Source organism: Hyperolius riggenbachi, chromosome 9 (assembly GCF_040937935.1).
Source record: "Hyperolius riggenbachi isolate aHypRig1 chromosome 9, aHypRig1.pri, whole genome shotgun sequence".
Classification (NCBI taxonomy): Eukaryota; Metazoa; Chordata; class Amphibia; order Anura; family Hyperoliidae; genus Hyperolius; species Hyperolius riggenbachi.
In genome coordinates this window covers 65,288,938-65,316,123 of record NC_090654.1, presented here as the reverse complement: position 1 = coordinate 65,316,123, position 27,186 = coordinate 65,288,938, and the positions used below count along the sequence as shown (strand labels likewise).

General features: G+C 46.4%; 1 protein-coding gene across 1 annotated transcript in view; it reads left to right on the top strand.

The window, feature by feature from the left end:
* Positions 1-27,186, top strand: part of CAMKV (CaM kinase like vesicle associated) — a 183,933-nt gene that overhangs the window by 119,983 nt on the left and 36,764 nt on the right. Inside the window, exons 2-4 of the mRNA XM_068252957.1 lie at positions 8,908-9,009; positions 12,336-12,467; positions 15,335-15,409. Of these exons, the coding sequence (XP_068109058.1) occupies positions 8,915-9,009; positions 12,336-12,467; positions 15,335-15,409 (302 nt within the window). The 5' untranslated portion in view covers positions 8,908-8,914. The remainder of the gene's footprint in view (positions 1-8,907; positions 9,010-12,335; positions 12,468-15,334; positions 15,410-27,186) is intronic.

The window sequence follows — 27,186 nt, the reverse complement described above, 5'->3', positions numbered from 1 at the left end:
AAGACTTCTTTAAAGTGTCAAAACCAACATGTTCCCCCAGTAAGGTACGTAGTGCATCGGTCCATTAAAACAAATTCCAACAGATTCTTTAAAAACATAAAAATACATTCCAGTCACTGTAAGATAGATGCAAACTTGGCCTGAGGTAGGTTTGACGCTCTTAGGCCCAGTGCACACCGGGCGGATCCGCCGGCCGCATTCGCCTGAAAATCCGCGTGGCTAATGTATCTCTATGGGCTGGTGCACACCGGCGGTTTGAGGTTTTTAGCAAACCGCAAACGTGCCTCTTAATGGACGTTTACGGTTTGCTTCAAACCTCAAAACGCCGGTGTGCACCAGCCCATAGAGATACATTAGCCACGCGGATGCTGAGGCGGATGCGGCCGGCGGATCGCATCAAGATCCGCCCGGTGTGCACTGGGACTAAACTCTGTCATCCGCACCCAAAACCGCTAGCGTTTTGTGGATCTGCTAGCAGTTTTGGTGTGCCCCAGGCCTCAGAGCTTCATCAGAGCAATCAATGTGCTATGATAATGGATGCATTAATCATGTAAATTGTACTAAAAAGTAAGGTAAACAGAAGTAATAATATGAATAAGAAAATTCAATATTGCAACCAATTCTCGTATATGTAGGACAATACCAGACATGAAGCAAGTGGCTGGTGAGGTAGTGTAGTCAGCACCTGGTATTGCTCTACCAATAAGTACTGCTTATGGTGGTATTAGCTATTTTGTAGTTATGACCCATATTGGTGGAGAAATTACTGTTAGTTACTGGAAGTCTTTAGGGTTTAGGGTTCTTTAGGGTTCCTCCCAGTCTTGATCTATGACTAAACTGAAACCTCTTCTCCTGTTGATTGCAGTCTGGCTTCTTTTATGTTGAACATAGTCTTGCCAGTTTGGCTGAAGGGACTGCTAGGGAAAGAGTCCATCCTCTTTGAGCCCTTTTGCTTAGCTATTGTACCAATGCCATCTCTGTATATATTATAGGAACAGCTGAGTTATGTGGCAGGGGATTCTGCTGCCCTTTATAGTTCAAATATCAAATAAGCCCCAAAAGGCTCAAATCATGCAACAGATAAAGTCAGGAGAGGCGATGCCAGTGCCACCCTCCTTGCATTGCAAATTACCATTCCCATTTGCTGACGGCCATAGGAACTGGTAACTAGAACTGAGGGGGACATTCACACTCTTTTCAGAGTTCACAGTTTCTCTTACCCAGTTCTTATAGATGGCATTAATATAGCTCCAGAGAGCCCACACACTCAGCAAGGTATAAATCTTTCTGTCCTGCCGTAACAGAGCTAGAAGGCTCAGGCAGCCGCAGCACATGACAAGCAGTACTGACCCACATCATACAAGCTCGCACTTCAGTTGAATCTCATGTAGTCTTAACCTCCCTAGCGGTATGATTATTTCCAGATTTTTTTTCCAAAAGCATTGCAATTTTTTCACAAGCTTTCAGACCCTAAAAATCATACCGCTCGATAGATCTGCGGCAGCTCTGCACATTTCACACCTCCAATGGATCCAACTCAGGATTACTGCTCTGAGGATGCATCTCCCAGCAATCTTTGCGAATCAGCCCCCAAGTACTGTCACTAGAAGCCCAGGGATGTGGAGAATGCAGTCCCTTCTAAAAGGTAGATACCAGCAGGTAAGAAAATCAATGTGCGCCAACATTCATCCCTTTACTGCAGCTGGATCTGCTTTGCCTGTGCGGGTGTCTGTTTGTACCACGGAAATTACTGTAGGTGAGACTTAGGAAATCAGCACATCAGCAGGTTCAGAAGCTGAGAGATTTGTTAAAGCTCTAGTTTACCCTCGGAGATGTTTTGATGTATTTAAAGCTCAATTGTGCAAGATGATACTGCTAACTGCATAAGAAGATTACTGTTGCCGTTCCGGTAAATTTTGCTGGTTAAAAATCCCATCATGTGACCCGCGAGCCCTTATGAGCAAAGAAGACTGCCGGGACAGTGAGCACAGCGTTCAGGCTTGGTGACGTCGCTGTCACGTCGCGTACTGAGTCCAGTGCCCTTCCAGTGTCTCGCATGCAGCCACATCACCGACCTCACTTAGGTGGACCTATTTGGTAGGCAGGGGGTGGTGTAAGACGGGTTATATTAACCTGATAAATGCTTTAGTCAGTGTTTGCCCATTGGAAAATCTTTACTCTCCCTCATTTACTTTCTGGCGGCAGCATCTGTAGTACTGGCGGGTGGTTTCTGCAGAATATGAATTTACTGAGAGTTCTAAAGCCAGTAGTAAATAAAGTTGGCCTCCCAGAATGCTCGGGGGGAGGGAGAGAATTCTGCATAATATACAGCCTAGGCTAAGCCTCATTGGGAGGATGGGGTTGCATAGCAGTTTACTGTATAGCAATAGGAAGTGTTTCTGTTGCTGAAACCAGGATATTTAAAGAGGTATACGGAGGCTGCCATATTTATTTCCTTTTAATCAATACCAGTTGACTGGCAGCCCTGCTGGTCTATTTCTCTGCAGTAGTATCTGAATAACACCAGAAACAAGCATGCAGCTAGTCTTGTCAGATCTGACTTTAAAGTCTGAAACACCTGATCTGCTGCATGCTTGTTCAGGGGCTATGGCTAATAGTATTAGAGGCAGAGGATCAGCAGGGCTGCCAGGCAACTGGTATTGATTAAAAGGAAATAAATATGGCAGCCTCCGTATACCTCTTACTTCAGTTCCCCTTTAAGGTAAAAGTGTGTATCCTGAATAATTTACTGCATTCTATTACATGTTGTTACAGTTCCTCTTTAAATGAAAGATTTAAATAGCTGACCCAGCCGCATACGTAATAAAAGGGCACCTGTAAAGTTGGGCGCCCAGGAAAGCCCATAGTAGAACATCGGTAAATGTACAAATATTCTACTGTTAAAGTGCAAAGAAGGATCATAAAATATCAGTACAATATTTGACCTGAAAAACCTGATCCTACTCTCATGCAGAACTCTCCCCTCTGATGCCTATCCCTAACCACCCCCATCCACAAACACCCTACCTAAAGCCTTATCCTACCCCCCCCCCCCACACACACACACATTACCTGATGCCTATCCCTAACCACCCCCATCCACAAACACCCTACCTAAAGCCTTATCCAACCCCCCCCACACACACACACACATTACCTGATGCCTAGCCCTAACCGCCCCCCACCCACAAACACCCTACCTAAAGCCTTACCCAAACCCCCCCCCCCCCCCCACGCACACACACACACACATTACCTGATGCCTAGCCCTAACCGCCCCCCACCCACAAACACCCTACCTAAAGCCTTACCCAAACCCCCCCCCCCCCCCACGCACACACACACACACATTACCCGATGCCTAACCCTAACCACCCCTCCTACTCAATGACCCTACCTGGCGCCTAACCCAACACCCCCCCCCTGCATCACCCTACTTGATGCCTAACCACCCCACTCATCCCCCCCGATGCCTAACCCTAACCACCCCCCTGCATATACATCCTACCTGACGCCTAACCCTAACTGTCCTCCCGCACAGACACCCTACCTAACGTCTAAACCTACTCACAAAGAACTCTTCCCCCCTGATGCCTAACCCTAACCACCCCTCTGCATAGACACCCTACCTAATCCTAACTCTCCCCCTGCACAAGCACCCTACCTGATGCCTAACCCTAACCCCCCACCCCTCCCGCACAAGCACCCTACCTAACGCCTAACCCTACTCACAAAGCACTCTTCCCCCTGACGCCTAATCCTAACCACCCCTCTGCATAGACATCCTACCTGACGCCTAACCCTAACTGTCCTCCCGCACAGACACCCTACCTAATGCCTAACCCTACTCACAAAGAACTCTTCCCCCCTGACGCCTAACCCTAACCACCCCTCTGCATAGACACCCTACCTAACCCTAACTTTCCCCCCGCACAAGCACCCTACCTGATGCCTAACCCTAACCCCCCACCCCTCCCGCACAAGCACCCTACCTAACGCCTAACCCTACTCACAAAGCACTCTTCCCCCTGACGCCTAATCCTAACCACCCCTCTGCATAGACATCCTACCTGACGCCTAACCCTAACTGTCCTCCCGCACAGACACCCTACCTAACGCCTAACCCTACTCACAAAGAACTCTTCCCCCCTGACGCCTAACCCTAACCACCCCTCTGCATAGACACCCTACCTAATCCTAACTGTCCCCCTGCACAGACACCCTACCTGACATCTAACCCTAACCCCCCGCCCCTGCACAAGCACCCTACCTGATGCCTAACCCTAAACCCCCCTCCCACACAAACACCCTACCTGGCGTCTAACCCTCCCCCCGCACAAACACCCTACCTGACTCCTAACCTTAACCCTTCCGCCCGCCACTGGTCACAAGAAAAATTCAAAAAGCCTGAAATATTTGAATTTGAATAATTGAAATAGCAGCATTGAAGGGTAATTGGGTGCTGGACATTTCCTCTCAATGCTGCCATTTCAATGGGTGCCTATGGCAGCGCCCAAACTTCCGCCGCTAGCGGGCACTCAAATTTCCTGCTTCTGACCAGGCCAGCCAGTTGAATTAAAATGAATACTGGCAAAATGATGTATCTGTAATATAGAAAAATGTGTGCTTAACACATTAAATATCACCAAAGATAATACAGGTAATCCCCAGTTAATGAACGAGATAGGGACTGTAGATTTGTTCTTAACCTGAATCTATTCTTAAGTAGGGACACTGTGCCATCTCTGTCCCCTGTACCTCCTCTGTGCCTCCAGTGTCCCCCTGTGTCACCTCTGCCCTAGACTGTACCTGCTTATACAAGTTTAAAAGCCATTTTTCCTTTGAATTTTTTCCAATTTGAAAAAAAAACATTTTGTTCCCATGGAAACACAGAATCCATGCCATTCGTATCGGCGGGTCGTTCGTAAGTCAGGCGTTTGTAAGTCGGGGACTATCTGTATACATAAAAAAAAAAGACCCTAAACTGGGGTTTAAATAGGTTCTATTCAGAAAGCTACACAGCCCCGTCATTAGAAACATCCTCATTTGCAGTGGAGTTCTTCTTTAACTCTAATCCTTGAGGTAGAAGCTTGTCTTTCCCTAAGTGCTAAATTTCCAGGTCAGTGAGCAAACAGCCCCTGTGCTGTCACTACGCATCGCTCTGTGGCTGCACTGTGCTCAGCTCCTGGGGGATTGTAGCACGGCACAGACAAATCTACTCGCTGTGCTCCCTGAATGCTGTCCCCACACTCTGTACTCTCTTATACCTCTATACGCACAGCAGGAGCTAAGTAAGCAAAAAGGGGAGAGAGCAGGAGAGATAGACCGCAAGACAGAAAGAAAGCGACAGAGCAGTAGACACTGGTAGCAGTGGTGAGGGGGGCAGAGAGAGAAAGAGAGAGAGAGAGAGAGAGAGAGAGAAAGACAGAAAGGAAAGAGATGGATGAAGTGGAGGAGAGAGTATAACTCCTAAGTGTCCCTTTTTCGACGGGACAGTCCCTCTTTGGGAACTAAATCCCTTTGTTCATCTCTCTCTTTCTTCCTCATCTTTCCCCTTTTCATGACTCATATAGAGACTTATGTAATTATATGTATTTTTTTCTACTGAAAAATCTGTTTAATAGACTCTCAATGATATTTCTATCATTTAAATTCATATACTGTATTCCTTATTTTTAAATGTTAAAATGAAAGAGAACTAATTTCGATAGAGAAGACAAATGGTCTGAGTTATCAAACTGTGGTATCTGTGACTAGGGGTATGGTGGGGGCGTGGTTAGGGGTTTGGCAGGTGTGCGTCTTAAAGGAATCATCAGCTAAATTACCTGAAAACCCATTTAATTACCTGGGGCTTTCTCCAGCCCCTTGCAGGCGACTGTCCCACGCTGACAGCTCCATTCGCAGCCGCCGACCCGGGGACCCCGCAAGGGTAGCAGAGGAAGACCTCGAGGTCATCCTTACTTTGCCAGTGTGAAGCGCCACTGTCAATCAAGCCCACGTTGCATGCGGCGCACTGCGCAGGCGCAGTAGTTCTGTGCCAGCGCAGTAAGCCGCAGAAAATGTGGCCTTGACTGACAGCGGTGCAGGCGCAGCAGAGGACGCCTGACGAGGCACCGTGCACTGTCCCTCTTTCTTATCTCAAAAAGTTGGGAGGTACAAAAGACAGGGAAGAGTATGGGAGAAATGGAGGAAGTGGGAGAGAGAGGTGTGGGGAAGAAATGGAAGACGTCAGAGAGAGAGAAAGAAGTAGGGGAGGCATGGAAGAAGAACTCACACACAGAGAGGAGTAGGGAATATGGGAAAGTGGAAGAGAGAGAGAGAGAGAGAGAGAGAGAGAGAGAGAGAGAGAGAGAGAGAGAGAGAGAGAGAGAGAGAGAGAGAGTGTGTGTGTAGTGTGTCTGTGTGTGTTTGTTTGTTTAGGGACAGGTTGCAGGACCCTCAGAACATATTACTAGCAGCTTACCTGCTTTCTTTTGATATTTCCAAAGTGAGGCAGGCACACCATCAGTTTCTCGGGGTGCTTGGAGAGCTGGCATAGGCAGTGCCACACTCAAAGTCCAAACTCACAGATCTCACCAGCACACCACAGGTTAAAGCGCACCTTTTATTGTGCCAGTATCCACAGAATGCTTTCTTTTGATGTCGGTTTGGCCTGTGCAGCCTCAGGCGAGGTTATACATGGGCTGTGAGCAGACATTTGGCATTATAAATTTCATTTGACTAGTAGATCATAGCTAGCTGGAAACTGAACTGGAAGATAAAAAATTATCTCCTAGGAGAAAAAGTGAATTGGATCAGAATCTTTGACTTTAAGTTAAGGATTTATTCCCAAAGATAAGGTTTCAATCCATAAATTAACAACTGAATCCTCAACTTAAAGACAGGATGTTCATTCACAAAGAGGAATGCAAGTGATAAGAACTCTTATGGGTGTGAGGAATAATCAGCTGGCTTGAGCAGACTGCAAAGTAAAGTGGAGGATTCTGAGCGGTCTGCTTTATTTGATAGTATATTATCCAGAAGGGGACTTATAGAGATAACTACACAGCAAGTACACAGCAAGGAAGAGAGAGACATCGAGTGTTTTTGTACACACACGCACGCACGCACGCACGCACGCACGCACACACACACACACACACACACCTTCCCTGGATGCCATACACAGGATCCACCTCTAGGCTAGCTGTAATCAACGCTGGTAGGAACGACACATTAATAAGGAAAGCTTCTTTAGTTAAAGGAAATGTCAGGGAATTTAACCAAAATAAGATCTACTTACCTGGGGCTTCCTCCATCCCCTAGAAGGCTATGTGCTCCTTGCCACAGTTCTGCTCCAAACTGGTCTCCTGGGGTCCCTTCCATTGCAGACACCGGCAAGGTCCGTATCTTCTGTGCTTGTGCAGAAGGCTCCCGGCTATGTGAGCACGATCACGTGCTCGCGCAGGCACAGAAGATACCAACCTTGCTGGGTCGCCGTCTGCAACGGTGAGGAGACCAGTTAGAAGTGGAGCTGTAGCAAGGGACACATATCCCTACAGGTACTGGAGGAAGCCCCAGCTAAGTAGATCTAATTTTGGTCAAATTCTGATATTTCCTTTAATTGGCACTTTAAAGAGAACCCGAGGTGTGTTTAAAGAATGTTATCTGCATACAGAGGCTGGATCTGCCTATACAGCCCAGCCTCTGTTGCTATCCCAAACCCCACTAAGGTCCCCCTGCACTCTGCAATCCCTCATAAATCACAGCCCTGCTGTGAGGCTGTATTTACATCTGTAGTGTCAGTCTCAGCTACTCCCCCGCCTCCTGCATAGCTCCGGTCCCTGCCCCTGTCCCTTCCCTCCAATCAGCAGGGAGGGAAGGGATGCAGGCGGGGACTGGAGTTCTGCAGGAGGCGGGGAGAGCAGCAGACTTACACTATAGAGATAAACACAGCCAGCTCTGACAAGCTGTTTGTCAGCAGCGTGGCTGTGATTTATGAGGGATTGCAGAGTGCAGGGGGACCTTAGGGGGGTTTGGGATAGCAACAGAGGCTGGGCTGTATAGGCAGATCCAGCCTCTGTATGCAGATAACATTCTTCAAACCCACCTCGGGTTCTCTTTAAAAAAAAAATGATCGGAGTGTGGTGATACATTTTCAGTTGCCTTATCACTAGCATAATGTTAGTGAATTCTTAGTTTACTGGTATCGGTCCATCCATAACTGTGCAGAGGTACATTTTTTATTTATTAGCGCCACCTGTTTTTTTATGTTTTGCCAGTAGTAATCACTAGTTTTGCTGGCGATGGTCCTTAATCAACCTGCTATGCTGGACCCTGGACACAAATTCAAAGTTGATCCTAAAGCCTGGTACACAAATATGCTTGACCAATGATTGGCCAATTGTACCACCTCCATGTAGTAGGAGGGTCACCAGATTTTGAATACTAAGAGCAGATTGTGTAAATAACCTCTCATACTACATGGAAGTTATAAAATTGGTCAGTGATTGGTCAATCAAAGTTGAAGGTGTGTACGAGGCTTAAAGCATGGCACACACATCCAATTTTAATTGAACAATGTTTGGACGATTTTACCACTTCCAAGTCGTATCACAGTTTACCTATGTAATCTGCTCATAGTAATTGGCCAATCATTGGCTAATCAAAATTGAAGGTGTGCACCAGGCTTTGACCATTGAGGGGTGGTCCCTTCCTATGCTGAAATGTGGAAGCAATAAACTCACAGTGTAGAGAGTCACCGGTTCTTCATGGAGGGACATGGTGTCAGATGTGTGCTGGGAATGACAAGGGGCTGTACCATGTACACTTATTACTATAAGACTGCTCTGAACAATGTAGCCAGCGACTCAGCAACAATCCATGCAGTGTGGGCGGTACCATTTACCATATCCCCTCTCCCTGCAGGCGGGCAATGCCGTTTGGATGTGTGACACTAGGTGACAAGAAGGATTACAATCACCCCACAGAAGTGACTGACAGATATGACCTGGGCCAGCTCATCAAGACGTGAGTATGAGGCGCCTCCACGCTAAATGGCATCAGCAATACTGTACTTTACAGGAAATACCCACTTTACACCCAATCTGCCATCACTCTACAATCCCCCTCCTCCAAATACCCTACATGAGAGTGATACGGTGGCTGCCATATTGAATTCTTCTTAAACTATACCAGTTGCCCGGCAGTCCTGCTGATCTTTCTGGTATCAGTAGCGTTTGAATCACACACACCCGAACAAGCAAGTGGCTAATCCAGTCAGATCAACTGAACTGCATGCTTGTTCAGGGTCTGATGCTGGGTATACATCAGGGGTCTCAAACTCAATTTACCTGGGGGCCGCAGGAGGCAAAGTCAGGATGAGGCTGGGCCGCATAAGGAATTTCACAATGCCCGCCCCTCTCACTCTTCCTTCACAGAGAGGGGCGGGGAGAGGCGGCGATCCGTGCGGCGATTGACGTCAGGAGGGGCAGAGCTGAAGCTGTAAGCTCTGCCCCTTCCAGGAAATTCTGGCGGATTACCCCCCGGGCGATTTGGGAGCTCTGCAGCCCTCGTTTAGCGGCGGGGATGCGGCGGATTACTTGGGACCACTGAAGCGAACTATAAGGAAGCTTTTGCCGGCGAGGGACACAAAATATTGTATTGAGGGCTGCAAATGGCCCGTGAGCCACGAGTTTGAGACCCCTGGTATATATGTTGCATTTCTGCGGCTGAATCGAGCCATGAGATGGCTCGATTGATCATTTCCGACATGTCCGATCACCCGCCTGATCGATTCCGCGCTCGATACCACGGGCGGAACAATGGGAAAAATGAGTAGAAGATAAGAGAAGCGCCTGCGGGAATCGATCCAGGCGCGCGTGGGGACGCGCAGGAGTCGATCCGGTGGCATAATTGAGCCGCAGAAACGCACTGTGTATGTCCAGCATAAGGCTCCATATACAGTATTTAGGATACATTAGCAGGACAGCCAGGTAACCTGTATTTTTTTTTAAAAGGAAATCAATATGGCTCTCGCTTATTCCATCACTCTCACCTCAGGTTTCCTCAGGCTATACACAATTCATTTTTTTTTTTACTTTTTATTTAGATCAGACAAATCTGATTGACTATTCAGCTCGATCAAACAAATCTAAAAAAACAGGCCAGGGTACCATACATGAATGGTAGTTTTTTCTGAAAATCTGGGAAAACCGATCAAGTAATCAAGGAGGGTGGAGACAGTTTGTGTGCTCTGCTGACGCTGCTCTGAATATACGTACACAGGATGGAGAGTAGAGGAATCAGCACTTTTCATTTTTGGATGACTATTTTAGAATTTTTGCCTGTGACTTATACAACAAAAACACAACACTCAACGGGATATATTCACTAATTCCTGGTAAACATACTGTGTATGGGCGGAGCATGTTAAGTTACCAAGCTGTACGCAGAACACGCTATATGCACAGCAGCTACGTTACCTTTTACACAAGCAACATATGTATTGTATGTATAACACATTATGTAAATTATGCTACTTGTTATGTAATTTGCCTAAGATAAACTTAAAGGGACACTGTAGGGGGGTCGGGGGAAAATGAGTTGAACTTACCCGGGGCTTCTAATGGTCCCCCGCAGACATCCTGTGCCCACGCAGCCACTCACCGATGCTCCGGCCCCGCCTCCGGTTCACTTCTGGAATTTCAGACTTTAAAGTCTGAAAACCACTGCGCCTGTGTTGCCGTGTCCTCGATCTCGCTGATGTCACCAGGAGCATACTGTGCAGGCCCAGTATCATACGTTTATTTTCGCTTCAGAGTCACTTTAATATGGTCTGCCTGCACACGATAAGTTAAAGGGGAACTGAAGTAAGAGGTATACAGAGGCTGCCATATTTATTACCTTTTAATCAATACCAGTTGCCTGGCAGCCCTGCTGGTCTATTTCTCTGCAGTAGTATCTGAATAACACCAGAAACAAGCTTGCAGCTAGTCTTGTCAGATCTGACTTTAAAGTCTGAAACACCTGATCTGCTGAATGCTTGTTCAGGGGCTATGGCTAATAGTATTAGAGGCAGAGGATCAGCAGAGCTGCCAGGCAACTGGTATTGCTTGAAAGGAAGTAAACATGGCAGCCTCCATATACCTCTCTTCAGTTCCCCTTTAATGGGGGTTTAATGAATATACCACAATGTCACCCCCTCCCTGTTGCTACTAAGACATTATACAATCTTAGGCTCAACACACACCATACAATCTTGGTTGTTCAATCTTACCACTTTCATGTAGTATAAGAGCTTATCCAATAATTCATTCAAGGTATTTTCAATCTGTTGACCCTTATACTACATACATTTGGTAAATCTGTACAACCAAGATTGTATGGTGTGTGTTGAGCTTTACCTTGAAGTGTGTTACAACAGGCTAAATATTTGGATCCTGTCTTGTTTCATTTTCGTGTATCTATAGAATTTGTTGGTAACCTCTGGCTAGGTAATAAGGAATGAACCATAGTTCCATCTTATGCCTCCTATTATGTATTCACTAGCTGTATATAATAGCTTCATATAGTAAAGTATCCTTGACATGGATCTTTGGAAAACTCTAGCACATGGTTCCCCAGGCAACTGCCTAGTTTGCCTATATCTAAAAACACTCCTGGTTGGGAGTACCAGATGATTCGGGTGATCAGTATACAGTCACATAGTTTTGTGCTGCATTGAGTGGTACAAAGCTAGCAGTGATGACCTTCAAAGCAATATTTGTTCACGTCTGCCAAAATTTGAACAAATTACTAGTGGTCCAGAAGGGAAAATGCAAATTTACCAGCTATACACACATATGTATGCTAGGAATACAGGAACACTGAGGCAGGGGTCACACTTGCAAGAATCCCACTCGTTTTGCTGCACTACCGCGATCACCATTGAAGTCAGTTACCCGCTAGAGAACTGAAACCTTTTAGCATTTGTTCGTGCTCCATTTTCCCATTTTTTCTTGCATTGAAAACCGGATAGCTTTCTTCTATTCCCACAAGACGCGCGTGTTACCAATTACAATGTATTTCACCACAATACAGAAAGTCATGAACGAATATGGACAATTAGGGATGGAAAAACTCTTATTTCAGAGCGCAGTAAAACCCGAAGTCACACAGAAAAACATGGGAACAAGTGTGACCCTTGCCTGAAGCTTTGCTCTGCTGTGACTCTGTACTCTGTGACTGTACAGAGTATTCAGCAGCATCAGAGGTTGCTGACAGGTGGAATTACAGTGTAAGTAAGTAGATTATATGATGTGTGAAACTGATTGCTGTTGCATAGAGTGCAGGCAGACCCCTGTGTCTCTCCACAGAGAGGAGTTCTGCGAAGTCTTCCGAGCCAAAGAGAAGTCCTCCGGAAAACTCTACACCTGCAAACGGTTCCTGAAGAGAGATGGGCGCAAAGTGCGGAAGGCGGCCAAAAATGAGATCAACATCCTGAAAATGTGAGCCAAGGCATTTATTTCCCACTTGTGTATTTTCTGCTGGGGTAATCCATTCTGTAACACAGCTGTATATATGACTTCTGGGGCATCTATTCCCTAATACATCTGTGTATTCCACACCAGAGGAAGCTATTCCCTGAAACACTCGCAATATCCTGACACATACCAGTACACACCACTTACCCACAACATAAAAACCACTGACTGGTGAGGTGAATAAGAATGATTATCTTGCTACAATGCAATCTCTCAAGTGGGAACAGTCAATTCTTGAATATCATGTGTCAGAAGCAGGAAAAATGGGCAAGCATAAGGATTTGAGTACGTTTGACAGAGTCAGAACATCTACAATACAGCAGGGCTTCCTGGGGTGTTCCCGGTATGTAGTGGTTAAAGTAGAGTGACCAGATTTTTGTGGGTCCAACCTGGGACGGGGCGGGGGGGGGGGGGGGTTGCGGTGCGCGCAGCGCGCCATGGCGAAAAGTGGGGGGGTCTGAGGAGCGCGCAGTGACAAAGACTCGGGGAGGAGGGGGGGGGAATGGGCGTGGCCATGGCATTGTATGGGCGGAGCTAACGGAATAATGTAACAGCGAGGCATAAGAAAGCAGTGCTTACGCCATGATGTGGTCAAGCGAGACTTTGCATCATGGGTGTGCAGAAGCTGTTTGATGCTTATAGTATACCGTAACCACAAAGCAGCAAACATAGCCATCTATGACCTTTAAATAATAAATGCAGTAACAGTTACCCCGGACACCAGAAAATAAACGCAATGGGCAACATGTCAGCACAAAATAAACGCAATGCGGGAAACATGTCAGTATAAAATAAATGCAATGCGGGCAAACATGTCAGTACAAAATAAACGCAATGCGGGCAAACATTTCACCAGAAAATAAACGTAATGCGGGCACACATTTCACCAGAAAATAAATGCAATGCGGGCAAACATTTCACCAGAAAATAAACGCAATGCGGGCAAACATTTCACCAGAAAAAAAACGCAATGCGGGCAAACATTTCACCAGAAAAAAAAACACAATGCGGGCAAACATTTCACCAGAAAAAAAACGCAATGCGGGCAATCATTTCACCAGAAAAAAAGGCAATGCGGGCAAACATTTCACCAGAAAAAAAACGCAATGCGGGCAAACATTTCACCCGAAAAAAAACGCAATGTGGGCAAACATTTCACCAGAAAAAAAACGCAATTCGGGCAAACATTTCACCAGAAAAAAAACGCAATGCGGGCAAACATTTCACCAGAAAAAAAACGTAATGGGAGCACATTTCACCTGGAAAAAGCATTTACTCACCTGGCAGAAGTCTCCGGCCTCTGGCGCGCTGCTCCCGGGACCACCTTCCTCCTCCTGCAGAGTTCCGCGCTGACAGGGCTACGGCAAGATGGCGCCCGAAGCCCTGTACTGGAGACAAATAGTCTCCAGTACAGGGCTTCGGCAGCCATCTTGCCGTAGCCCTGCTCGCCTGCCGGTGTCAAAACACCGGAAGACTAAGGAGGCTGGAGCGGGGCTGCGGGCAATGAACTGGCACGGCTGCCAGTTCATGAGGAGAGTGGCCAGAGTCCTGAGGCCAGGACGTCCCGCTGCTGAAAGCGGGTCGTTTCCCGGGACCTCATGCTGCCTGGGACAGCGGACCCCGAATCCGGGACGCGTCCCGGGCAATCCGGGACGTCTGGTCACTCTGGTTAAAATGTAATCAAGGCAAATCTCAGGTCAAAAAACGGATACTTACCTAAGAATAAGGAAGCCTCTGGATCCTGTAGAGGCTTTCCATGCTGTCCACTGGACCCCCCATTTCTACTCCCAGGCCCCAGAAAGAAATCCAACAAGAGCTTGATTGATTGCGACCCTCTCCTCTTCATGCACAAGTACCTCGGTACTGCACCTGTGCAGGTTTGGCTGTGCCTGCACAGTAAGACGGTGCTGCTCATGCACAAATCAACCCCGTGCTACTGTGCAGGCATGGACACGATTGTGAATGAAGAGGAGTACGGCCCGGACAAGGGAAGCCTCTACACAATCCAGAGGCTTCCTGATTATTAGGTAAGCACTTTTTTTTTTGTTTTTTTGTACCTGAGTTCACTTTAATAACTACCAAAAAATGGTCCAAGGTAGACAACTGGTGGAACAGTGACAGGGTCAAGGTTGCCCAAAGCACACTGACGAACATGGGAAGTGAAGGCTAGCCTATCTCCTCCAACTGCACAGACAAGCTACTGTAGCAAGAATTACTGCAAAACTTGTGGTGAAGCTAAATCAGAAAAGATTTACTCACCTGGGGCTTTTTCCAGCCCCTCGAAGTCTATCTGGTCCCAATGCCGAAGTTTCACCATGCTCAAGATTGCCGCTGTTTCCTCTGTAAGATCATGACCGGCGACTGGGTGCCTGGCACCTCTTGTAATCATGCTCCTGTGGCCAAAAACACTCTGAACTTGCACAGTTCAAGTCTTTTTGAACTGTGCAGAGGGCAAGATGCATTGTAGCTTACTGTATGGTGGAGCTGTGGAGCCGCACACCAGCCAGAATGCCCATGCTGACCCTTGTCCAAAGTACCTACACTGGACACATGAGCGTTTGAGCTGGACCATGAACCACTGGAAGAAAGTGACCTGGTCTGATCTTACAAATTGCTCAGATCTCAATCCAATCAAATATCTGTGTGATGTGCTGTAAAAACAAATAGGTTCCAGTGAGGACCCCGTAGTTTACAGGAAAGTTTAGGTGCCAGACTACAGGATGCCTGCAGGAGAGGAACAGGGGGGGGGGGGGGTAGGGGGGTTGCAGAGATAGGAGACCCTACTATGTTGTGACTCTGACCTTTCTGACTTTTCCCTCGATTCCCCACAGGGTGAAGCACCCCAACATCCTGCAGCTGATTGATGTGTTTGAGACAAAGAAGGAGTATTTCATCTTCCTGGAGCTGTAAGTGTTCTCTGTCTGCTTCTCAGTCTCAACACCATGTATGGTTTAAAGCAGAACTGTAGCTCAGTATACAGTAGAAATCATATCTGATTGCTCAGCCAGATGTAATGCGGGATCGCTGTGAGGAGTGAAGTCCTCTGTACGGATTGGTTGTAATGGAGTTGTTGGTTTTTAGCCTGCAAGGTCCCTTGTAGTCCCCGTGGTCCCGCTGGTGGCCCCATTTGTGCGGCAACTTCAGCCAAATTCTAGCGCACCTGGCTCGATCACCTGCGCATTGCCATAAGCCTCCTGTGCATACATGGTTCTAGAAAGACTGAACTTTGCATGTGCAGAAGGCTTACTGCGACACAGGCGTGATCGATCTGGGTGCCTGGACGGGCTACGGATGAGCATTTGCGCACAACTTCAGCCAAAGTCGTTGTACCAACGGGGTCGCCAGCAGGAGGGTACCTCTGGCTACCTAATGCTAAAGGTCACCTGAAGCTACTTATGATGGGCGAGGGAAGTAAGGGAGAAGTGACAGCTGGACCAGCCAGCACACTTGTGGTGTGGTTCAGTGTGGGGTTTGTGGGTTCATGTGGAGGGCGAAGTCTAGGGTGCCAGGATATCTGTGCCTATAGGCTCCAGTGATGTAAATATGGTCCTGACTTCAAGAGTAAAGCCTCAGTGTTTACTATATGGAGAGCTACATTGGCAGACCTCACCTGCAGTCACAGTTGCTGATTAGAACTAATTAGACATGTTGATCTAGCTAAACACAGAGAAGTGAATTTCTTCAGCATCTATATGTGGAATAAAGACTTTTCATTGAGTGCTGTGCAAGTGTTTGGATCCACTTTAGGGTGAATTTTTAGCACTCTTAGCAACAACTATGCAACGAAAAACCTTTGCTACCTAAAAGTGGAAAATCTAATATCATTTATGATGATAATTATGGGGCGTGCAACATTGTGGATACCAACCCTGTCTTTCAACTCCCTGGTCTACCCCATAGTTCTTTGCCACCGGTAGGTCCCAAGCTATGAGTCTGCTCTCCTATAGATCCTATATGATGCTTTTTTTTGCTGTTTATCCCATGGTGCTCTTCTACCTTGCAGATCCCATAGAGCTTTCTTTCCCAAGTAATCCTTTGGGACTTTGCTCCCAAGTAGATCCCATTCTGCTCAGCACTCTGGTAGATCCCATGATACCTGGCCCCTAGTAGATCCTGCTCCTCTCTCTGGTAGGTCTGATGGTTTTCTACTTCCTGGTTGATCTCATGATGGTCTATTTCCTGGTAGATTTTATGGTAATATGCTTCCTAGTAGATCTCATTGGTGGTCTGCTTCCTAACTTTCATTGAGATGTGCTATCTAGTAGACTCCACAATGTTCAGCTCTCTGGGAGATCCCATGGTTACCTGCTTCTTGGTGGATTTCTGTCATGATCGCTGCTGCAGCAGGTATTGCTAGAAGTAGTAGTGCTGCAGCTCAGGCAGTTCTGATCTCTTTCCATGCAAGCTGCATAGCTTTGTCTGCCTTTCCCTGCTGTCAGCTTGTGACTGATTATCATTCACCTGTGTGGGAATCTGCATGTCTGCTTCCATTGGATGACCTCAGTATAAAGATCTGCTTCCTGCAGGACTCCTCGGGTTTTCATAGCTTCAGTTTAAGCCTGTCTTGCTGTCACTTCAGCCCCCGATCGTGTTTCTTGTTCTAAAGATACTTTGCTGGTTTTGCATCATATATTGGTTCATTGCCCATATATATGCATACCAGCACGTTTATTATTTTCCTTGTATTCGTGTTACGTTGATACATCAGTGACGCTGATATATATACGTACACGAACTGTTTATATCCTGTGTTCAGTTAGTCAGTTCTAGCACGTTGATCACCCGTGCTGAGCTAGTTATCCTGTTCCTGGTCCTGTTTGTGGATTGCGTTCATCTCTGCGAGGAGATAACGAATCCTTCTGAATCCTGTCCTGTTACCGTTTGTGGATTGCGTTCATCTCTGCGAAGAGATAGCGAATCCTTCTGAGTCCTGTTCCCTGTATCGTTCCAGTCCTAAGTCAGTGTTCCTGCTTATGTCATATATCGGTTCATTGCCGATATATACATATGTTAGTCAGACGTTACAAATAGTTTCATTGATAGCTGTAATTGTAATACGCTAGGAAATCATACTTATTGTATATTTATCTGTGTTACATTCATCTATCTTGATCCTGCTATTTCCTGACTATCCTGTCCTGTCTTTGTGAGGCACGCCATCGCCGCAACGCATTGGCTGCCTCATTCCAGTCTGTTTTATTGTGGACGCTTGCTGTCACTAAGTAGTGGCTAATTAAGCAAGCGTTCATTCTGTCTACCTGTCCTGATCTCCTCAGTTCTGGTTTATGCGCTCAGCGCTACTTTGCGCTGAGACGTTATAGCGAAAGTATTGTTTGTGGCTGTCGGATCTGCACTGGCTCTGTGCGCCACAATCTCCTATTGGAGTCAATCCTCCCCTCCACTATACTAGGGATAGCCTGTTTCCTTGTGCTAGTGTGTGTACCTCCTTCACGTCAGCTCATGCGTTGCATGCTGACTGTGGAGAATACACCACCAAGCCTTACATTATGAAAACCCCATTACCAATCCCCATTGTGGGGGGGATTCCCAGAAAGTATGACACTGTTAATTATGGTTCCTGTTCCTTCAAGAAATTTGAAGAACTTAACTCTGAAACAGAAAATGAGTTTTTCTCTGAATGTGCCAGGTTCCTGGCCAATCCCGATCTCCAAGCGACTCCTGTTTCAACCTGGGCACTCCAGCTAGTTTATATTTTGTTTAAAGGGCAATTGCTTCAGTGGGCATTTGATGTTCTCGATCATTCCGATTTGAAAGAGAGGCCGCTGGAATTTCTAGCATTTGTAATCCATAACTGGTTGCGCATAGATCCATTGCCTTTTCCTCTAAATGAACTCCTGGCAGCAGGCCAATCAGCTGCCCCTTCAATTGTTTGCAAAAATGATCAGCAAGCAGAGAGTGTTCCTGATAATTTTCCTGCAGCCTTGAATAAATCACCAAAAACAGCAGGGTCTAAGGCAAAACGCAAACGTTCTAAGAAACGTGTCCGATCTGCAGAGTCGTTATCCTTAGCGACTGAGACCTATAATGAGATTCTGCCATTAACAGATAATGAAATGCAATTGTCTTTCAGGGGAGTTAAATGGACTTTTGAAACTTATAATGAACTTTTATCACTGGCTAGGGAAAATAAAGATTTTTGTTTAAAAGAATTATCTGAGTATGATTATGAGGAGATATTACAGAGTATTGAACAAATCAACTTATTTGTGAAGCAAGTAAAGTTTGCATACACTACAGTTCAACACCTGCTACAGGTATTGGAGATTCTTAAGAATAAGAAATCTGCCAATCACCTGCTAATTAACCCAATATATGTCCCTGCCACAATCATATCTGCAAACTGGGATCTGCCTGTTAAGTATGCTTGGAATCCTCCATTTGAGAAAGGAGAGATGGAAGCTCTGGTCAATGAATGGAAGAATGATTCAAGTTCATTTTGTCAATTTTACAGTGCAAAAAGTGAATTAGTATTGAATGCATGCATTAAGTCTGCCTATAACCTAATAAAAACTGGTGTGTGTGGGTATGACTTTGTGGCTCCATTGATCGATGTGTGGAAAATGATTTTGGACGATTTTTATGCGATTCAATCAGTTGATACCAGGGAAGACACACTGTCAATTGGAGACTGTCCCACTTCTCCAGTTACTGAGTCCCTGCCATGTCTTGTGAATGTTCCTGTAACTCCAGCCTGTACCATGGATAACTCAGTGTTACTTCCCAGTAAAACAGAAGCCACTGATACTTTCTTAACTTTGCCCTGCACAAATTTCTCAGCAGAGAATCCAGAGGTCCTGCTGACTTCTGAGTCCAGCCTAGCCAGTACTCATGAGTCTTTGTTCAGTGAAACAGACACCAGAAAAATCTTGCCTGTCTCTGCAAACACTTCTGCAGAAATTACCTGTGTTAATAAAGTTCAACTCCTGTCTGATCCAGCACATGCCAATAGATGCACTACATCAGTTTCCGAGTCCCAGCAATCCTGTCCAGAAACCTCAGAACCCCAGCATCTGAATTTTCCAATTTTCCAATTGAATGGTGATTCAGATGCGCAAACATTGTGTTTTGATCTTCCTGTTTCTACACCTCACTCTAGTTTCGTGAATAACTCAGAGCGTCTGCTATGTGAATCCGAAATCGCAGAATTATTACCGTGTTCAGAAAATGTTCCAGTAAATTTGCCCTGTACCATGAATTGTGCAGTAGATCTCTCCAATGAAACTCAGGTCACAGAATCATTATGCTGTCCAGCAGGTGCTTCCATGGTTTTGCCCTGCAATATGGACTGTTCAGTGATCCTGTCCAGTGAAGCTGTGGTCGCAGAGTCTTATGCTTCACCCAGTACTTTGGATACTTCAAACCCTCTAGCAGAGGAGTCTGAGGCACTGCTTACCTCAGTTGGTGTTGCAGTAATATTCACTTGTCTAGCAGCTGTTTTGGAATTACAGTCTGCTCTAATAAAACTTGATGAATTTCTGCCCAGCAAAGCAGAAGCCATTGAAATATTGTCCTCGTCAGCAAGTGTGTTAGATACCTTGCCCTGTAAACAGTCTGATTTAACCAATGTTGTTGAGTCCCTCTCCAGTGTTGTAACAGCCGAGGAACTCCAGCCCTGTCCTCTGAATGTTTCAGAAGTCTTGCCCTGTAACATGGATAATTCTGATTCTCTGGTCAAAATAATAGAAATCTCAGAATTTCAGTCCGGTCTGATGAGTGTTCCTGAAACCCAGCCCTGTATCCTGAAAGATTCTGGTTCTCTGGCCGCTGTGGCAGAGGTTCCAGAGTCCCCTTCCTGTCCAGGGAATTCCTCAGTTTTGCCTAGTCCAGTGGGGGCTGCTGCAATACTGACTTGTTCTGCAGCGCCTCATGAGCTCCAATCCAGTGTGTTAGATGAGTCTCTTACCAAACACACAATTGGAGAACCTCACTCCCAAACAGTTCTCTGCTGCTTTATAAAGCCTGCAGGCTGCTTGTAAGCCAATGAGAAATGCACACATAATACACCTAGCCTGCAGTGATAATCAAGCAAAAGCTGAGCAAGTCAGCCAATTAGTAGGAGAGGGCTTCAGTTGCATATAGACAATGGCTATATGACCAGCAGGGGGCACCAGCGTGCAGGATATTCCCTCTCATCTGCCCCCCTCCTAACTAAACTGCATGGGATACTACAATAATTAAAAACAATGGTGCATGAGCCAGCCTGGGGCCCCGGGAACTCTCACTGCCCGGGGCCCCAGAACCAGCATCTAACACCATATGTGAGCTCAGCCAAGACCTTGGAGCTGCCACCTCCAAGGCCTGTCTCCTACTGCTCTAAAACTTGCCAAACACACAATTGGAGAACCTCACTCCCAAACAGTTCTCTGCTGCTTTATAAAGCCTGCAGGCTGCTTGTAAGCCAATGAGAAATGCACACATAATACACCTAGCCTGCAGTGATAATCAAGCAAAAGCTGAGCAAGTCAGCCAATTAGTAGGAGAGGGCTTCAGTTGCATATAGACAATGGCTATATGACCAGCAGGGGGCACCAGCGTGCAGGATATTCCCTCTCATCTGCCCCCCTCCTAACTAAACTGCATGGGATACTACAATAATTAAAAACAATGTTAGTTTTAGAGCAGTAGGAGACAGGCCTTGGAGGTGGCAGCTCCAAGGTCTTGGCTGCTCTCACATATGGTGTTAGATGCTGGTTCTGGGGCCCCGGGCAGTGAGAGTTCCCGGGGCCCCAGGCTGGCTCATGCACCATTGTTTTTAATTATTGTAGTATCCCATGCAGTTTAGTTAGGAGGGGGGCAGATGAGAGGGAATATCCTGCACGCTGGTGCCCCCTGCTGGTCATATAGCCATTGTCTATATGCAACTGAAGCCCTCTCCTACTAATTGGCTGACTTGCTCAGCTTTTGCTTGATTATCACTGCAGGCTAGGTGTATTATGTGTGCATTTCTCATTGGCTTACAAGCAGCCTGCAGGCTTTATAAAGCAGCAGAGAACTAAGCTTTTGCTTGATTATCACTGCAGGCTAGGTGTATTATGTGTGCATTTCTCATTGGCTTACAAGCAGCCTGCAGGCTTTATAAAGCAGCAGAGAACTGTTTGGGAGTGAGGTTCTCCAATTGTGTGTTTGGTAAGTTTTAGAGCAGTAGGAGACAGGCCTTGGAGGTGGCAGCTCCAAGGTCTTGGCTGCGCTCACATATGGTGTTAGATGCTGGTTCTGGGGCCCCGGGCAGTGAGAGTTCCCGGGGCCCCAGGCTGGCTCATGCACCATTGTTTTTAATTATATTAGATGAGTCTCTGTCCAGTCCAGAGGTAGTTGTGGAGTCCCTATCTGGTTCAGTGCATACATCAGAAGATTTGTCCTGTCTTGTTAGTGCCCCTGAATCTGATTTGTTACTGACTTTGCTGGAATCAGCGACATCTAAGTCTGATCCTGCATTCTCGTGTAAAAGTCCAGTAGTTACGAAGTCTAGTCATGATGATTTTTTTTTGGCCAGTCCTGGTTTTGGTCCTGTCTTGGCTGACCCTGAGGCTCACAGTTCCTTGACATGCCCAGAGGTTTCTCTTGTGCCAGTGTGCCCAGATGTTCTTTGTGTGCCAGAATGCCCAAGTGTGTCTAAGGTGTTAGCGTGCTCTGATGCTTCCTTAGTGGGAACATGTTCTGATGTTGCCAGTCTGCCTGCATGCCCAGAGATGGTTCTGGTCCCTGAAAGCCCTGATCTTGATGTTTGTCCTTGTGGCCCTGACTCGGGAATTGCCCTAGGTTCCATAGGGGTTCTTGATAGTTCTCCATGTGAGCCTAAGGGGCGTTCTGACCTATGGGGATCTCTTTGGAGCTTCAAGGTGTTCTGGGAGGTCTCTGAGAAAACTTGTCCTGGTGCCTTGGACTGGTTCAACAGTGGGTTTTGTGTTGGTAAAGACAGTCCCGGTGGGCATTGCAAAAGCTTTGGCGTTTTTGAACGGTTCCTGGAAGGCGGTGGGTATCGCTCAGGGAGTTTCGGAGGGCTTTTTTCTGGAAATCATGGTTCTGATGGGTGTCACACTGGGGCTTGTGGTACTGATGGGCATGGTTCTGTAGGTTCTGGTTCTGATGGGTCCAGTCTTGTGGGGACTGATTCTGGAATTTGGTCTTGCCGGGCTGTCCCGGTCATCATGAATTATCAGTCAGACTGTTTTGTTGGGAATTTCAGTTTTGAAAAGCGTCTGGAATCCGCTTTTAAGGGCAGGGGTACTGTCATGATCGCTGCTGCAGCAGGTATTGCTAGAAGTAGTAGTGCTGCAGCTCAGGCAGTTCTGATCTCTTTCCATGCAAGCTGCATAGCTTTGTCTGCCTTTCCCTGCTGTCAGCTTGTGACTGATTATCATTCACCTGTGTGGGAATCTGCATGTCTGCTTCCATTGGATGACCTCAGTATAAAGATCTGCTTCCTGCAGGACTCCTCGGGTTTTCATAGCTTCAGTTTAAGCCTGTCTTGCTGTCGCTTCAGCCCCCGATCGTGTTTCTTGTTCTAAAGATACTTTGCTGGTTTTGCATCATATATTGGTTCATTGCCCATATATATGCATACCAGCACGTTTATTATTTTCCTTGTATTCGTGTTACGTTGATACATCAGTGACGCTGATATATATACGTACACGAACTGTTTATATCCTGTGTTCAGTTAGTCAGTTCTAGCACGTTGATCACCCGTGCTGAGCTAGTTATCCTGTTCCTGGTCCTGTTTGTGGATTGCGTTCATCTCTGCGAGGAGATAACGAATCCTTCTGAATCCTGTCCTGTTACCGTTTGTGGATTGCGTTCATCTCTGCGAAGAGATAGCGAATCCTTCTGAGTCCTGTTCCCTGTATCGTTCCAGTCCTAAGTCAGTGTTCCTGCTTATGTCATATATCGGTTCATTGCCGATATATACATATGTTAGTCAGACGTTACAAATAGTTTCATTGATAGCTGTAATTGTAATACGCTAGGAAATCATACTTATTGTATATTTATCTGTGTTACATTCATCTATCTTGATCCTGCTATTTCCTGACTATCCTGTCCTGTCTTTGTGAGGCACGCCATCGCCGCATCGCATTGGCTGCCTCATTCCAGTCTGTTTTATTGTGGACGCTTGCTGTCACTAAGTAGTGGCTAATTAAGCAAGCGTTCATTCTGTCTACCTGTCCTGATCTCCTCAGTTCTGGTTTATGCGCTCAGCGCTACTTTGCGCTGAGACGTTATAGCGAAAGTATTGTTTGTGGCTGTCGGATCTGCACTGGCTCTGTGCGCCACAATCTCCTATTGGAGTCAATCCTCCCCTCCACTATACTAGGGATAGCCTGTTTCCTTGTGCTAGTGTGTGTACCTCCTTCACGTCAGCTCATGCATTGCATGCTGACTGTGGAGAATACACCACCAAGCCTTACAATTTCACAGTAATTTGCTGCTTGATGGACTCCATGATGCTGTGCTTCCTGGTACATCCAGTGGTGATAGGCTTCCTATTGGTGCTCTGCATCCTGTTACATCCCATGGTGATAGGATTCTGGGTAGAACCCATTGGTGCTCTGTATCCTGGTACATCACATGGTGATAGGCTTCTTGATAGATCCCATTGGTGCTCTGCATCCTGGTACAACACATGATGATAGGATTCCTGGTAGATCCCATTGGTCCTCTGCATCCTGGTACAACACATGATGATATGCTTCCTGGTAGATCCCATTGGTGCTCTTCATCCTGGTACATCCCATGGTGATAGGATTCTGGGTAGATCCCATTGGCGCTCTGCATCCTGGTACATGGTGATAGGCTTCCTAGTAGATCCCATTGGTGCTCTGCATCCTGGTACATCACATGGTGATAGGATTCCTGGTAGATCCCATTGGTGCTCTGCATCCTGGTACATGGTGATAGGCTTCCTAGTAGATCCCATTGGTGCTCTGCATCCTGGTACATCACATGGTGATAGGATTCCTGGTAGATCCCATTGGTGCTCTGCGTCCTGGTACATCCCATGGTGATAGGCTTCCTGGTAGATCCCATTGGTGCTCTGCATCCTGGTACATCCCATGGTGATAGGCTTCCTGGTAGATCCCATTGGTGCTCTGCATCCTGGTACATCCCATGGTGATAGGCTTCCTGGTAGATCCCATTGGTGCTCTGCATCCTGGTACATCCCATGGTGATAGGCTTCCTGGTAGGTTCCATTGGTGCTCTGCATCCTGGTACATCCCATGGTGATAGGATTCCGGGTAGATCCCATTGGTGCTCTGCATCCTGGTACATCCCATGGTGATAGGCTTCCTGGTAGATCCCATTGGTGCTCTGCATCCTGGTACATCCCATGGTGATAGGCTTCCTGGTAGATCCCATTGGTGCTCTGCACCCTGGTACATCCCATGGTGATAGGCTTCCTGGTAGATCTCATTGGTGCTCTGCACCCTGGTACATCCCATGGTGATAGGCTTCCTGGTAGATCTCATGGTACTCTGCAGCCTGGTAGTTCCTATACTGTTTGCACCCTTGTAGATTCCATATCTCTCTTCTTCCATGCAGACTCCATTATTCTCTTCTCTCAAATAGATTTCATTCTGCTGTACTCTCTAATAGATTCCATAGTGATCTAATTTCTGGTGGATCACATTTGCTTTGCTCAGTGGTACATCCTGTGCTGCTCTTCTTCTTAGCAGATCTCATGGTGCATAGATAATTTGGTGCTCTGATTCCTGATAGTGCCCAATGGTCTTTGTTTCCTTATAGATCAAATGGTGCTCTGCTTCCTTAGAGATCACATGGTACTCTACTTTGCACTACTTTCTTGTAGATCACCTGGCGCTCTGACCTCTTGTAGATCCCATAGTTCTCCGCCCCATTGTAGATCATATGGTGCTTTTCTCCCTTGTAGAGAACATATTGCTCTGCTCCCTGATCGATTCAATGTTGCTCTGCTTCCTTATATATCTCATTGTGCTCTGCTTCCTTACAGATCACATGGTACTTTGCTCTGCTTCCTTATAGAATATATGCTTCCTTGTAGATCACTTGGTGCTCTGCTCCTTTGAAATGTAGTCGAGTTGCTGCCCTGCTAGCTTTATACCACTTGATGCCTTAAAAAGCAAAATGGCTACCAATCTCAATGTTCCTGGAACCTACTTCCACTCTTGATGACACGTTTTATCAATGAACTGAAGTTTATCAGTCACACAGTCTGATAAAAAAAAAATGACTGAAAAATGAACCCAAGCATGCATCCTTTCAATGATTTGCGTCCTTGCAGTTTTTCTCTTTGCTGATGATGATGGTTGCAGAGAAGTCACCGTATCTTTTAACCGATGGGTGTTCTTTCTTATCTATTGACTACAACTGCCCTATGACTGGAGGCATATACAGTATATTAAATTAAACTGGTCTAAAACTCAACATTTCTTCTTTGCCCTAAAGGATTCCTTACAGATTTAAACCTAGAAAAACAAACAAAGATTGTAGCACAACAGCATTCAAACAGTTAAAAACAGCACTTTGTCTTGCCATGGAAAGCCCCTTCAGCTTAGGATCCCATCCGAAGTGGAGATAACAGTATCTTTTGTTTACATTCCTCAGTTGCTACATTGTGTGTAACAACTTAAAAGGAGCTCTCTGTGCTTCAAGTTCACAGTTCACACAGTTCCGATAAGCTCACTAGACGATTTGAATATATAATAAAAAGCAGCTTGAATAAAATGCAATGGCAGCTTTCAGAGCAGATAAACTGTACTTTTGGAACTTGTAATTTGTAAACAGACTATATTACTGTACTTGTGCACAAAAGCAAATATAATAACTCTATGGGTATTAAAAAGTAGGAAAACACATTTTTACTGAACGTTAGGTCAAAGTTTAAAGGAGTTATCAGGGATTTTTATAGAAAAAAAACACTACTTAGTGGGGGCTTCCTCTAGCCCCAAGCTCCCAGGATCTCCCTCGCCTCAGCCCTGCCTTCAGCCGTTCGCCGGAGCTCCGACCCGGTCCCCGGCAATGACGTCAGAGCGACCCCCAGGTCGCTCTGTACTGCGCCTGCGCGAGCGGCGCTGTCAATCACCGCCACGTGGCCCGGAGCGGACTGCGCAGGCGCAGAACTACTGCGCCTGCGCAGTCCGCTCCGGCCCACGTGGCGGTGATTGACAGCGCCGCTCGTGGGCCGCTTAAGACCACTTAAAAAAAACAAAAACCCTCTGTAGTTGGAAAACATCTCCTCTCAGTTTGCAGTTCTCGCTTACATCTTCATTATGCCTCCTATATAATCAGACACCTGACTTCCCGATAGCCACATGCTTCATGTTCTGCTAGTTTAGCTGCAGTGGAAGAGGTTCCTATGTCATATGCTGGTTAAATAAGAACTCCCAGAGGCAGGTCCTTTGTATTGCCAAGACAAAATGGGAATGAGCTTTGATGAGGCAGAAGTGTGTGATGTTAGCCCTTGCTAGCGAGCGGGACATGTTTTATGGATTTCCTCCCAGGAGCAGAGAGGAATCTGTCGGCCTGCTGTGAAGTTAATGATTCCACCTGAGAGATGTATAATGCATGACTGGGAGATGTGTGTTCAACAGCGTGTACCAGCAATGCGCTGACTATTACACTCTGCGAGCCAGATGGAGAACTCTTACAGTGGTGCAGCGATCCCTGGTAAATTGGGGGTTGT